This window comes from Tauraco erythrolophus, chromosome 8 (assembly GCF_009769465.1).
Source record: "Tauraco erythrolophus isolate bTauEry1 chromosome 8, bTauEry1.pri, whole genome shotgun sequence".
Classification (NCBI taxonomy): domain Eukaryota; kingdom Metazoa; phylum Chordata; class Aves; order Musophagiformes; family Musophagidae; genus Tauraco; species Tauraco erythrolophus.
In genome coordinates, this window is record NC_141472.1 from 43,785,004 (window position 1) to 43,798,250 (window position 13,247).

The 13,247-nt window shown below is 55.5% G+C and overlaps 1 protein-coding gene across 1 annotated transcript; it reads right to left on the reverse strand.

Annotated features, from left to right (window-relative positions):
• Positions 1-4,386: 4,386 nt before the first annotated feature.
• Positions 4,387-12,983, reverse strand: RPRM (reprimo, TP53 dependent G2 arrest mediator homolog). Its single transcript, XM_086616176.1, has 2 exons — positions 12,808-12,983; positions 4,387-4,651 (listed from the first exon to the last, which is right to left on the reverse strand). The coding sequence occupies exons 1-2, from the start codon at positions 12,981-12,983 to the stop codon at positions 4,387-4,389; spliced, it is 441 nt and encodes a 146-aa protein (XP_086472302.1).
• Between the last annotated feature and the right edge of the window lie 264 nt (positions 12,984-13,247).

The following is a 13,247-nucleotide window of genomic DNA, read 5'->3' on the forward strand; positions in this document are numbered from 1 at the left end:
AAGCCTTAATTACGGAGAGGACACCGCTGGTTTATAATATAAAAGAATTGAAAGACTTGATGCCCCTCTGGGCTCCTTCAGCTTTACCAGTTCGACAGCCCCAGTCACAGTTTGCTGAAATCGATGGCAACGGCATCGTCCATTCATGCACGCAACCGGAGCTGGCGGGAGAGGAGGAGCGCTCCTAATGACTCATTCTTTAATGAGAATTAATTTGGGCTCGAGCGCAGCTAGGGCTGCGTGTTAAAATGAATAGGAACACGAAGATTTTTTTAGGACACGCACTTCCATGAAAGGTTCCCAGCCCCAGTGCGAGGGGAGCGCCCCGGGCCGGGTGCGCTGCGTCACCCGGGACCGATCGACGGCTACTTTAAGTGATAAATATTAAGACAAATCATAAAGCTGTAATGTGTGCTGTGCCTGTCGCTTATGGAAGTTGGATTTTTTTTCACTGCAAATGAACAGCAGGATCCTATTTTCCTTATTAAAGCTAAACTGCTTTAAAAATCAATGTGAATTTCGCCTGGCTATGGAAGCGGAATGAAGCCCCACGCCTGACCCGTTGAGATGCACCTTTCCTGCACGCTTCAGGCAGCGTTTGACTGGTATTACCAACGAGCTGTGGAAAGCACACAATTAAATCTGTACAGCCACCTAGAGAAATTCAGCCTGAGTACGTTCGCAGGGTTATCTCAGAGCAATCGCAGTTGCCGGAGTATTTTTAATAAGTGTATCCCATTTAAAATATCCATCAAACCACTTCAGTGGGTGTTTGGGAAGTGACTAAGGTGCCTCTTGATACTCATTCTGGATAGATCCTGGAGGATTCGCATGCATTTGGAGCCAAAGGGGTGAAATCTATTACCTCGTGTTCCCAAGCCAGTGCTCCTGGCTAAGTGGGAGAAAAGACAAGGAATCCGGTGGCATTTGGCGGGCTGCTGAGGTGTGCTGGGGACAAGCTTTGGTGGGTATTTATGCCAGGAGAGCTCTGGCTCCGGCATTCCGCACGCTGGAAGCCGAGGCTGAGCAAGAGGGCTGAGGTCTGCATGGGCATTGGTTTAACTCAAGGCAAGATCTACTACAGCGTTACTCATAGACGGTAATTAGGTAATCAGACAGCCTAAGGTGAGGCTGCTCCAACCTTGACCTAAGAAAAGTGAGACTCGAGCTTTTTTATTTTAGTGCTGCAGAAGAATTGCAAATAGTGCCATGTTAGGGAGTTGCTGTGGTTGGGGCTGTGTGGACTTTTTGGGCATTGTTCCCTCGGAAGCAGCCATCACGAGGCTGCAGTGAGGGGTCCCGGTATGAGTCCTGCTGGGAGGGGTCCTGCTGCAAAGTCCTACCCCACCAGCAGCCACTGAGCATCACAAGGGGTTTCCTCACAAATTGGAAATTTCCCCTCTAAGAGCTCACATCTGACAGCAACTGAGAACTCCTCAGGTCTAGCAAGCAGGTCACTCTAACAATCTTCTGCGCCTCTGGGAATTTCATGGATGGAAACATGGAGAAACAGGAAAGCGCATCCATGAAAGGCCCCTCAAGTTTTGGTGGTAAAATTGAACATGCTCTGCCATTTAAGCTGAATAAACAAGGGACAAGCACAAGGAAGCACGTCAGCTGTTTGTACCATCTTCAAGCCAACTACAGGAGGTGGAGTCCTCCTTTGGGTATCTGCACTGGTATTATCCCAAATACACCTGTTTCCCAACACCTCAGCACTGCAGCAAAGTAGATCTTGTTTCCAGCATGTTCTAGGAGCTGTCGGGGCTTTGCTTGTTGAAACTACAGACCCTCCAAGCAGCTTTCCAGGTGCTTTTCTAAAAACTGTCCCTGAAACGATGTGTGTAATGATCTGAAAAAGCCAAGTTCACCGCCAGGTTCCCACCCCTGAACACACAGGTCGTGGCTTCACACACATGTCTAGAAGGGACAGAGGCATGCTCTGGGTGGGAAGACCCAGCTCTATAAAGCAGGGAGATGTTTTCTCCTGCCCAGGGGCCAGGCAGGAGGTACCTGCCCCACCACCGCTCCCACGCGACTGGCAGTGAGCGCCTCCATCCGTGCCCTACAACGCGGGACGAGGTGGATGCTGGAGCCCTTGTTGGTGTCCGAGAGGTGCTTCTTCCCCGTGCTGTCATCCTCCTGCCCACCCATGGATTATAAACATCCCGAATCGCCTTCTACTCTCTGTGCCAAGTCCCAGCGTCCCCACGGTACAGAGAAGGAGAGGGGCCTAAGTAAAGCTGATGGACTGGATGCCTGTGAGCACCTCTGCATCACTGAGTAGGAAAAACCCTTTTCCCAACAATTCCCTGCCTAAAATGAGGTATCTTTACAGGGATTAAAGAGTCACAAGCCCTTTATGAAGACAGGGGCTCTCATCTTGCAGGGGGTCCTTAGGTGAGAGGCACCAGGCCATGTGTGCTCTCGGGCTGAGGTGGAAAATTCAGCAATTGTATCACAGAACCAGGAGTTTGTCATCCCTCAGACTTAGGGTGTTGCAAAAAGCTGTGGCTTCTGGCAAAGGTTAATCAAAATGTATTATATTTCAAGTGTTTGCTATAATTAGTAAAGAATGCCTAATGAATCCAGCTCTCAAAAAACGTTCAAGCATGCAGTGCACTCCTTGCAAGTCAGATTACGGGAACGATTGTGTTATCTGCAACACCATGAAGCGACGCAAATTAAAAAGTTGGAAATGCTTTGTAATCACTGAAACATCTATATTGGGAGTTTTCCCTCTCATTGTATTATCTTAAAATTCTGCTTTATCTAATGTTTCTACAGCACTAAGGGGTAAAGAAAGGAGGAGAGTTTTGGTTAAACTGCTCACCTCTGTTTCAGTTGATAGATGGCTTAGTAACATTTATTTTGATGTAATGACAAAGTCCATGGCGTATTTGTTTCCCAGAGAACAGGCAGATCTGTTCTTTGTCTTTCCCTTAAATGTAGCTGTAAGCAAGTGAGTACATGGCTAAGATATCTGCTCCTCGTAGGGAATTGTACTACACTGGGATACACAGTTTTCCCCGATTTTCGACCAAAAGTTTATCCGCAGTCGAGCGGTTGTCTCAGCCTCCATCCCCTTCTAACTCAGGTGTGTTTTGTAAACGCTGAGTTTCACCTTGTCTATCAAGAAGGAAACTTCTGATAACATCTCCTAGAGGTGTCTATAGCGATTCAGTGGCTTGGCCACCTCCTCACCAACTCAGGATAAGCTGAGGGAAAATCAAGCAGGCTGCAGTCTGCATGGGTGCTCTGGAAAACTTCCCGAGTCTTATCAGCATTAAAAATACGGACAATTAACCGTCTTACTGCAGGACTTCGGATGTCATGAGAGATATTTTCTCACGGGCAGGTTGCTTGAGCCTTTTTGCCCCCATCCCGCTGCTGTGCTCCCTGGCAAGTGTTCATGCCGGTTCCGCTCCTCCTACGGCAAATGTGGATGCATCGATTTATCACGAGCAACCAGTGCAAGCCCCCGGGGACAGGATAAACAGCTATGCAAACCTCTCAGAGAAGGATGCTCTGTTATCCTTATAAAGGAAACAGATGAATAAAAAACCCAGTAAAATCCCGTGCAAGCAGAAATTTCTCCCTCCCTTCAGTGCCACCGTGAGAAGTCACCTGTTGGTGAGGTTTCCAGGTGGGTGCATAAAAACTATGTACGGTGGTTTTCCAGACTCAAACCTGGACAGAGGGGAGCACAAACAGGGGGCACCGGGTTATTTCCCCGGCCAAAGCCGGACTCCACGGGGCAGGAGCGGGGTCCCCGGGCACATCCCGCCGTGCCCCGCTGTGCACAGGGCAGGGGGAACCGGGGAGGGGGGCTCGAAAAGCAGCCTGAAACGCCAAGTTTTAGCACAGCTGCAAGACAAAATCCTGCAAGGACGGGCCACGGGGCGTCTGCTTCCCCCCGAGTTGGGGGATTCGCGGCGGCGAAGCCCGGCCACCCCCCCACTCCCCAACCCCCCCGCCGCCTCCCCGCTCCCCTCCGCGGCGGCGGCGGGACCCTGGGACTCGAAGACGGTGGCATTTTTTACCGCGAAGGAAAGAAGAAACCCCAGACCTGTTGCCATCAGAGCACGTTTTACTTCGGTACCCCGCGGGTCGGGGCGGGCGGCTCCGGGGGCCGCACACGCCGGGCACGTCTCAGCGGCCTCCGGGATCTCGGGGTTCGTTGGCTGTTGTTTTTAAGGAGAAAAAAAAAAGAAATAAAGAAAAAAAAAAAACAACCCAAACAGTCTGTCTAACGGAGGAGCGGCCGTTGTGCGGTCAGCGCCGGGAACGAACGGCCCAGGTCGGCTTCCCCCGGGCGCCGGGCCGTCGGGGCGGGCGGCGGAGCGGCGCGGGCGGGCGGGCGGGCCGGGGGGACCCGGTCGGCGGTCAGTAGGGCCCCACCACCACCGCCTCCACCTCCTTGGACGGCCGCCGGTCCTTGACCAGAAAGTTGATCATCCCCTCGGACTTGATGAGGAGGTTGCAGCCGAGGAAGAAGATGCCGAAAACGACGGTGAGGGCGAGGACGCACATGACGGCGATCTGCACCACCCGCATGATGTACAGGCTCCGCTCGTCCGCCGCCGCCGCCGCCGCCGCCCCGCCGCCGTCGGTCACCACGGAGGCGGCGGTGCAGCAGCGCAGCGCCCCGCTCCAGCTCCAGCGCCGCGCTCCCGGTGCCCGCCAGCAGCCCCGCCGCCGCCGTGCCGCCGCCCGCCGCCGAGCCGTTCATCCCGCCCGGCCGCCCCGCCGCCGCCGCCGCCGCATGCAGGCGGGCCGGGCCGTAGCGAGCCGAGCCGTGCCCCGCCGCTCCGCGCTGCCCCGCGCCGGCGGAGGCTCCGCGCTGCCCGCCCGTACCCGCTCCGCTCCGCCCGCCGCTCCGCTCCGCTCCGCCCCGCCGAGCCCGGGCGGGGAGCGGGGCCGGAGGGGGAGGGGGGTAGAGGGGCGGGAGTGGTGGGCGGGAGGGGTGTTGGGGGGGCTGCGGGGAGGGGGAGCGAGGGAGAGAGAGGGTTGGGGGGGAGTTTTTGGGGAGCGGGTGGCGGAGAAGGGAGGTTGGGGAAGGAGGAATCCGTGGGTGGGTTGCGGGGAGCGGGTTTTGAAAGCAGCAGTTGGGGGGTCCTGGGTGGGGTTTGGGGGAGCGGGATGTTCGGCAGCGGGTTCTGGGCAGGGGGAGTCTGCAAGTGCCTCTCGGGGACGGGCTGGTTGAGGGGAGCAGACTGTGAGGTGGGGGGTATAGGGAGTGGGGTTGGGGGAGTTTTTGAGGGGAACAGACATTCAGAGATCAGATTTGGGGGAGCAGGAGTTTGCAAGTGCGTTTTTAAGGGAGCAAGTTCTGAGGTTTTGGGGAAATGTGTTTTGGAGGGGGAGGTTTCTGCAGAGGGGGGTGCCCTGGGGGTTCCTGGGGCTGTAGAAGGAGCCAGCCCAGCCTTTCGGGGATCCGAGGGTGCAGTCAGCTGAACCCCACCCTGCCCTACGCCCCCCAGGTCTGTTTTACTGGAGGTTCAGCCTCTGCGCAGCCCCACGAGTTTTTCAGAGCTGTGCCCCACCCCGTGTGCTGCTGGAGACCACGGTGCCCGCTAGAGGTGCCACCAGGAGTGGTGACAACCCCGTGCCACTCGCGTGGGCCATGCACCTCTGCACCCCACTGCCCTCCCAGAGGGTGATGCCACAGGCCCACGGACGGGCAGGTTGTCATCTTTGACAGCATCCCCAGCCCTGGGGGTGCACCTGGGCACCCCACGGACCAAAGCTGCTTCCCCAGAGGCACCCAAGTGCCTGGGGATGGCGAGGGGTTCGTGCCCCCCTCAGCAGTTGTTCTGGGGAGGACCCAGCCCTGCTGCTGCTCTGGCATCACTTTCCCCACCCGTGGTTTGGAGGTTTGGGGGATCAGTGGAGGGTGCCAGCAGCTCCCCACAGCTGGGGCCGCACTTTGGGTGTTCGTCTGCCGGTGCCTCCATGTGTGGGGCGGTGATGGGCAGGATGGTGGCTCCGATGCCTCCGGCTGAGGGATGACTTGGGATATTTCCAAGCGGAGGATGTGGATGCTGCCATCATTAACCCTGCCCTCTCTTTGCTTGGATGGAGATTTAATTATTACAATCAGCCAGAGGAATCCGTGTGCCAGGGCCTGCCAGGGGCTGCCACCAATCACTGCTCATGGCAGGGTGGGGTGCGATGGCCGCACAGCACCTTACGCTGTCCAGGGCTGATCCTCATGGGAATAAACTAGTGGGGAGGTCGAGGCCAGGCACGGAGAAATGGTGTTTTTATGGACCCCTTGCAGCTAATCCCTGTCAGTGTGGTGGCTGTTTCATTAACTGACACAATCATGCAGAGCCTGGATGTCACCTGTTGCTCAGGCCCTGGTCCTGATGCACCCATTCCTTTGGCACAGGGCTCTGGGGGTGGCAGTCCCCGCGTGGGATCCCTTCCCTGCAGAGCCCAGCGTGGCTGGCGCGGTCGGCTGAGAGCAGCCCACCAACGAGGCCGTGCTGGGTGAGCTGTGCTGCCTTATCCGATGGGACACGCCGGGAACATTGTGTTTTTACTGTCGGAGGAAGAGGATAGTATTAATTCTAATTAGCAATGGGAGCGCTGGCAGTTATTTTAGCCAGAGGATAATGTGGGAAGAGATGTTCAGGCTCCACAACTCCCTTTTCGCGGCGCGCGGTTTGCCTGCCTTCTCGCCTTGCTGGTGGCAGCACGGGGGGGGTGGGTCGGGGTCTGTCCCTTGGGCCCCTCTCCCTTGACCAGCTCTCAGCACCTCTCAGCAGCAGTTGGAAAACAGTTCCCGTCCCTCGGTTATGGTCGGGAAGCCGCTGCCAGCTGTGAGAAGCTGTGGCTAGGAGTAAGGAGAGCTGGATCCATGCAGAGAACATGATCTCTGTTCACGTATGTGGTGCCTTTTAACCATGAGATTTCATCCACATTAGTTTTCTGGGATAAGGAAACAATACAAAAAGCAAGTACCTCCCCGCTGGAATTTCACAGCAGAAGGAAGGCAAGATGTGCCATTTAAACCTCTTAGAGCTCCTGCCACTGTTTTTGTTCTTTTCATCTGCGTGATTTGCAAACCAGAACTGCGTTAGCTCCGAAGAGTGAATCGTGTTTCATCTTGCCCAGTGGAAAAAGTTGCTGAAAGCTTTGGGGATAGGGGTGTCGGGCAGCGCAGTGCCAGGGGGATGCAGAGTACTTGCGTGCACGGGCTCAGGGAAGGGATCACCCTTCTCCCCTTCTCCAGGTTTGTAGATAATCGGAGGCAAGAAGACACCAAGAAATAGGAGGTGCTTTAAAGAGTGTGTTGTGGAGCTACGGGATAGAAAAGAATGTTCACATTCACAATGTTTTGATGTGGAAAACAACATCTGGGGAAAAAAAAAGGGAGAAAAAAGGCACAAATCATTTTAGCAGTGTACAAACAGACAGATTTGGGCAAAGATCACCAGTCAGAAGTGACCGGTTCTGACTCACACTGCTTGGGGCTGGCAGAGGTGGTGGAGTCCAGTGTCCTGGGTGGGATTTGTGTGGTAAGTGTGGCAGCCCAGGAGAAACCAGCCCCGGGCAGTGCTTTTGCCCTCCTCCTCCCTGCTCTGGCAGGGTGGCATTGCCCAGGGAGGGCACTGCTGCCCCGTGCTCCGAGCACCCTGAGCACCTCCGGCATGCAGAGCCTCGTTGCTCACCCACAGGGCCGTTATACCTGGGGGGAGTGGGGCTGCGTGCGGGCTGAGGGCACCCTGAGCTCACCTGTGGGCTGGGGATGGGACAGGGATAGGGATAGGGACAGGGGTAGGGATAGGGATAGGGATAGGGACAGGGACAGGGACAGGGATAGTGATAGGGACAGGGGTAGGGATAGGGATAGGGATAGGGGTAGGGATAGGGATAGGGATAGGGATAGGGGTAGGGGTAGGGATAGGGATAGGGATAGGGACAGGGACAGGGACAGGGACAGGGACAAGGACAGGGACAGGGACAGGGATGGGATGGGGATGGGGCTGGGATGGATGGGATGGGGATAGGAACGGAATGGGGATGGAGCTGGGGATAGAGATGGAGATAGGAATGGAATAGGGATGAGGATGGAGATAGGGATAGGGATAGAGATAGGGACAGGGATAGGGATAGGGATAGGGATAGGGATAGGGAAAGGGATAGGGATAGGGATAGGGATAGGGACAGGGATAGGGATGGGATGGGGATGGGGTTGGGATGGATGAGATGGGGATAGGAATGGAATGGGGATGGAGTTGGGGATAGAGATGGAGATAGGAATGGAATAGGGATGAGGATGGAGATAGGGATAGGGATAGAGATAGGGACAGGGATAGGGATAGGGATAGGGATAGGGATAGGGATAGGGATAGGGATAGAGACAGGGATAGGGATAAGGATAGGGATAGGGATAGGATGGGGATGGGCATGGAATGGGGTTGGGATGGATGAGATGGGGATAGGAACGGAATGGGGATGGAGTTGGAGACAGAGATGGAGATAGGAATGGAATAGGGATGAGGATGGAGATAGGGATAGTGATAGAGATAGGGACAGGGATAGAGACAGGGATAGGGATAGGGATAGGGATAAGGATAGGGATAGGGATAGGATGGGGATGGGCATGGAATGGGGTTGGGTTGGGGATAGGAATGGCATAGGGATGAGGATAGAGATGGGAATAGGATAGGTTGGAAATGGGATGGGGATAGGAATGGCACAGGGATGGGGGTAGGGATGGGAATGGGATAGGTTGGAAATGAGATGGGATGGGGATAGGGATGTGTGTTTTGGATCCCTACGGGAGGCAGCAGCCGGCTCCCAGGGACAGACGCGGAGCGAGGGCTGTCCCGGCCGAGCGCTGCCTTCGCCCCGCGGGGCTCACGCCGCCACCCGGCCCCTCGGGAGGCAGAACCGGCACTCGCTGTGCCCGCAGCCCGCCCGCGCCCGGGGCCCGCGGAGGCGGCGATGCCCGCGGAGGGGGCGCCCCGAAAACGCCGCTCCGGACGCGCCCTCGGAGCCCCGGGCGCCCGTCCGCTCTGCGGCCGGGGCTGCTGCCCCCCCCGGGCCCGGCCCGGCCCGGGAGCGGCGAGCGGGGGGCGGAGCGGCGCCGAGCGGCGTTTTAACCCCGCGCGTCCCGGGCCGGGCGGAGCGGGGCCGCCATCGCAGGGCGCGCAGTGACACCTAGTGCGAGCGCGCGGCGGCGCGGGACACCGGGATGCGGCACCGGGACACCGGGATGCGGCACCGGGACACCGGGACATGGCACCGAGACACTGGCACGGGGCCACCGGGATGCGGCACCGGGACATCGGGACACTGGGACACGGCACTGGGACACCGGGACACCTTCACGGGGCACTGGGACACCGGGACACCAGCATGGAGACACCGGCACAGGGACACTGGGACACGGGGACACCGGGACACCAGGACACGGCACCAGGACACTGGGACACTGACACTGGGACACTGGGACACCGGCAGGGAGACACTGACACGGGGACACCGGGACACCGGTGAGAAAAATATAATAAAAGAACTGCGGGTCAAGACAAGAACAGAGAAGGAGCACCCACCAACCTCAACCATGGTCCCGGGCAAAACGGACTCGGGATGGGTATAAAACAATTCATTTTCTTAACAGTTACTTAAAAGAATAAAGACAAGCAAAACCAGTTACTTGAGAGGATAAAAAGAAACAAAGCCAGATCATAAAAACAACATCTCCCACCCCCCTTTCCTTTTCTTCCCGGCTCTACCTCCTTCCCCAGCGGCACAGAGGGACAAGGAATGGGGGAGTGCAGGTCATTTCATTCCATGTTGTTCCTGCCGCTCCTTTTCTTAAAGGAAGAGGAGCCCTTACACCCTTTTTTCCCCTGCTCCAGTGGATCCCCCACTCACGAGGAAAATCCACAAACTTCTCCAGCACCAGTCCTACCCACAGGATGCAATCCTTCCCCATCGGATTGCTCCAGTGTGGGCTTTACCACAGTCTCGGATTCTTAGAGAGTTGTTGCCACTCACTCCGGCGTGGGTCATCACACAGACTCTAGATACGTCTCTACCTTGTCGTGCCCATGCTTCATGACCGTCCTCAGGCTCAGGCCTCTCTTCTCCAATGTGGCTTCTCCACGGGCTGTGAGTGGGTCTCTGCTTCACCAAGACCATCCTGGCTGCAGGGGGCCACCTGCCGTCTCACCACCAGTTGCAGGGGAAACTCAGCTCTGGCACCTCATCCCGCTCCATCTGCACTGACCTGGTGTCTGTGTACCCGCTTCTCTCAGATCTCAGTCCTCTCTGGGTGAACTCAGCCTGGTGGGCACCCTGGGAGCGGGCTCTCCCTGAGTTCCCCAAGTGGCTCCACCGCGGCCATCCTCAGCGGGTGGCGCCGGCCCAGTGTGGGCAGCCCCCGGCCAGGAGCCAGGGAGCGGAGCCAGTGCCCCCCTCCCCTCTCCTCACTCCTGGGCAAAGGCACCTTTTCTGGTTCCTTTGTCCCAGCTTAAATAGGGCGATTGGCAGAGGCGCCAATTGGCTCAAACCCCGAGGGGGATGGGAGTCCAATCTGGTGGCCAGCTCCTGCCACCAGAACCACCCCCCCTCCATCAAACCATCACACCATGCTACAGTGTGCTGTGCGGGTACCCAGCACTGGTGCAGCTTGGCTGGTGGCAAAACTCCCACTGACGGCCGCTGAGCGGGGTACAGCCGATACCAACACTGCGTTTTATCATCACTCAACACTCATGAAAGTTCCCTGAACTTCTGTCTTAGCTAGCAGCACCAGCCTCTCCCAAAATGAGTGTCTGTGAATAGCCCCCACGTACCAGCACTGGAGATGCCAACACAGCACAGGGCACCTTCCCGTCCCTGGGTAATGTAGGTGTGCATCCTGCATTTTGCAGATAATGCTGAGGAACCACTGAGTGCCATCCCAAAGGGCTGCCTGGGCACCTCCACAGCCGTGGGCATTCACATCGTTCCTTATCTCCCACTTGCAGGCAGAACAAGCGTTTCCATGCCTGGTGGCGAGTGTCACCACTGACCTCCCAGTGTGAGCAGCGTGGGGACCCTCCCAAGGAGACCAGAGCTTCCAGCACGGCTCTTCTTCAGCTTTGGAGACGGGGACTTTCCAGGAGGGGAAATTCTTAATTTGTTCTGACGCTTCTTTGGAGAGTCAGCGCAGGGAGGTGATGGGCAGCAGGGACACTGCGTGGGGCCGCTGTCAGTGCGGGCACCGGCTCTGCCCTGCTCTGCGGGGAGGGATGGCGGAGGAGAGGCGGCTGCTTCTTGGCAGAAGGGAGCTCTGGCTCAGCCAGGGGCAAGGGTGCTTCTGTGTCCCTAGATTGGGGACCACTGAGGGCCACCAAGGAGCACGGGCTGTTTTGCCAGGTCATAGTAGGCTTAGGGTCCGTGGCACGGCTGAGGTTATCAGTTAGATGGGTCAAATGTCACTGTGGCTTCCCTTGCATCCAAAAAAATACTTTGGAGAGGGGTCACCATCCGGACTAGAAAGTCGTGTTTGTCTTGGTGTAAATTTGTACGGCTGGGACTTGACTAACCCATGTGCCTATGGATGCTGGAGGCAGGATTTGACTCATTTATTAGTGTAAAGCTGTAGGATAGGGGAAGAGAAAATTTGGAGCCATGCAGGGGAGAAGGCAGGAGGGGACTTGGGGAGAGGCCTGTGTCCTGTCCAAACACCATGGTTTGATGGGACTGAAGATCACAGGGTGGTTCGGCTGTTAAATGTGTGTGTAACCCCCTTCAAACCTCCGTGAAGTAGACTGGAGGCTCCAGTTTCTGCCCTGGGTTTTGGAGAAGGGCTTAAAAGCCACGTGCCTTCGCTCCTGCAGAGCATCAGCAGCAGGCAAGGTGGGTGAAGAGCCAGCACCTTTCACCCCGGGAATCAATACATCCTTGGGAATCTCCCCAAGGAAATTTCAGAAAACTGCAGGTTTGATTTTTCAGGGTTTTTTTTTTGTTGTTCTTTTGTTTTATTGTGTTTTTTTTTTCCCTTAATTTTCACTTTGCTTATTATCCTAATTTGTTCTATTTTGATCAAAGCAATGAAAACAAGATTCAGGCTTTTAAACTACTTTATCCGAGGAAGTGAGAAATTGTGTATTTATAAAACATGCCAGTCAACGGGATGTACGGAACACGCTCTGTTCCATTCTGCATCTATTCCACTGGTAATTAGCTATAAATACCCTCTCATTTGGTGACTGATTTTAAGTGTATTTATTCTACTTAGATGTGGAAAAATATTCCTGTTGATCAGCTCCCCCGAGGCCCTCATCAGACGAGCTTAATGAGGAGAACAGACAGGTGCTTTTTATGATTTTTTTTTTAATTTTTACAATTTTAAGACAGGCTTGTAGCAGCACCTCTTTCATGCTGGTCTCCAGCTGAGAACCCATGCCGTCAGCAGAGCTAATATCTCACAACAGGATTCCTCCGGGCTTCGGAGTATAAATATTCACAACTTTTTCTCCTCCATTTTGTTCCAAAAAGTGCAATAACCGGTGATGAAAGCTCGGGAACCAACGCCATACATTTGCAGGGGTTGGTTCCGTTCATGGTGAGGATGCTACAAACAGGGCTGTGACTGCTGAGCAAAAACGGGGGCACACTGATGCCAGGCCCATGAAGGCCAGAACGGAGAAAAGAGTTTTTCCTATTTAAATGCTAATAATAGTTTCATTAAAATATGGTTTCAGGCCTTGCGCCTGAAGGAGCAGCGCTGCTCTGCACCTTGAGGAGTCTTCAAAAGCCCTGTTTTGAGGAAGAAATGTTCTAAATGCCTTCACTGACCGAGAGCCAGATGAGAAAACTGCTGCCGAAGTGCACTTCGCCTGAAAGCAACTTTTAATGAACTGATAAGTGCTGCCCAGGGTCTGCTCTAAGACCCGTTGCAGTCCCATGGATCCATCAGCCAAATGATGGATCTTCAACCCCTTGTGCTCAGCCACCCGGGACGTCAGCTCCATGGCCCCGTACTCTTTCCCAAGGCTTTGGAAACACTCCTTCTCTTGTGTTTTAGCCTTCCCCGTGCTTGCCCCGAGCCTTTGGTAAAAAAAGAGGTGACTGGTGGGCTTCTGCTACAAGGCTGGACCTCCTCCATTCCAGGTCATCTCTAGCCAAGCCCCAGCATGGAAGCACGCTGCCTTGTGGAGATGTCTCCACCAGCCCTGCTCCAACCTGCCTTGTTTGTTTGTGGCCTGGGTTTATTTAAAGATTTATTCAGGTGTCTA

Bases quoted from the DNA above. Each gene is read 5' to 3' on its own strand.
- RPRM (XM_086616176.1), bottom strand. From the start codon at position 12,983: ATGGAGCTGACGTCCCGGGTGGCTGAGCACAAGGGGTTGAAGATCCAT. The intron at 4,652-12,807 runs GTCAGTGAAGGC...CTGGAGCTGGAG, and splicing joins GTTTTCTCATCTGGCTCTCG to CGGGGCGCTGCGCTGCTGCA.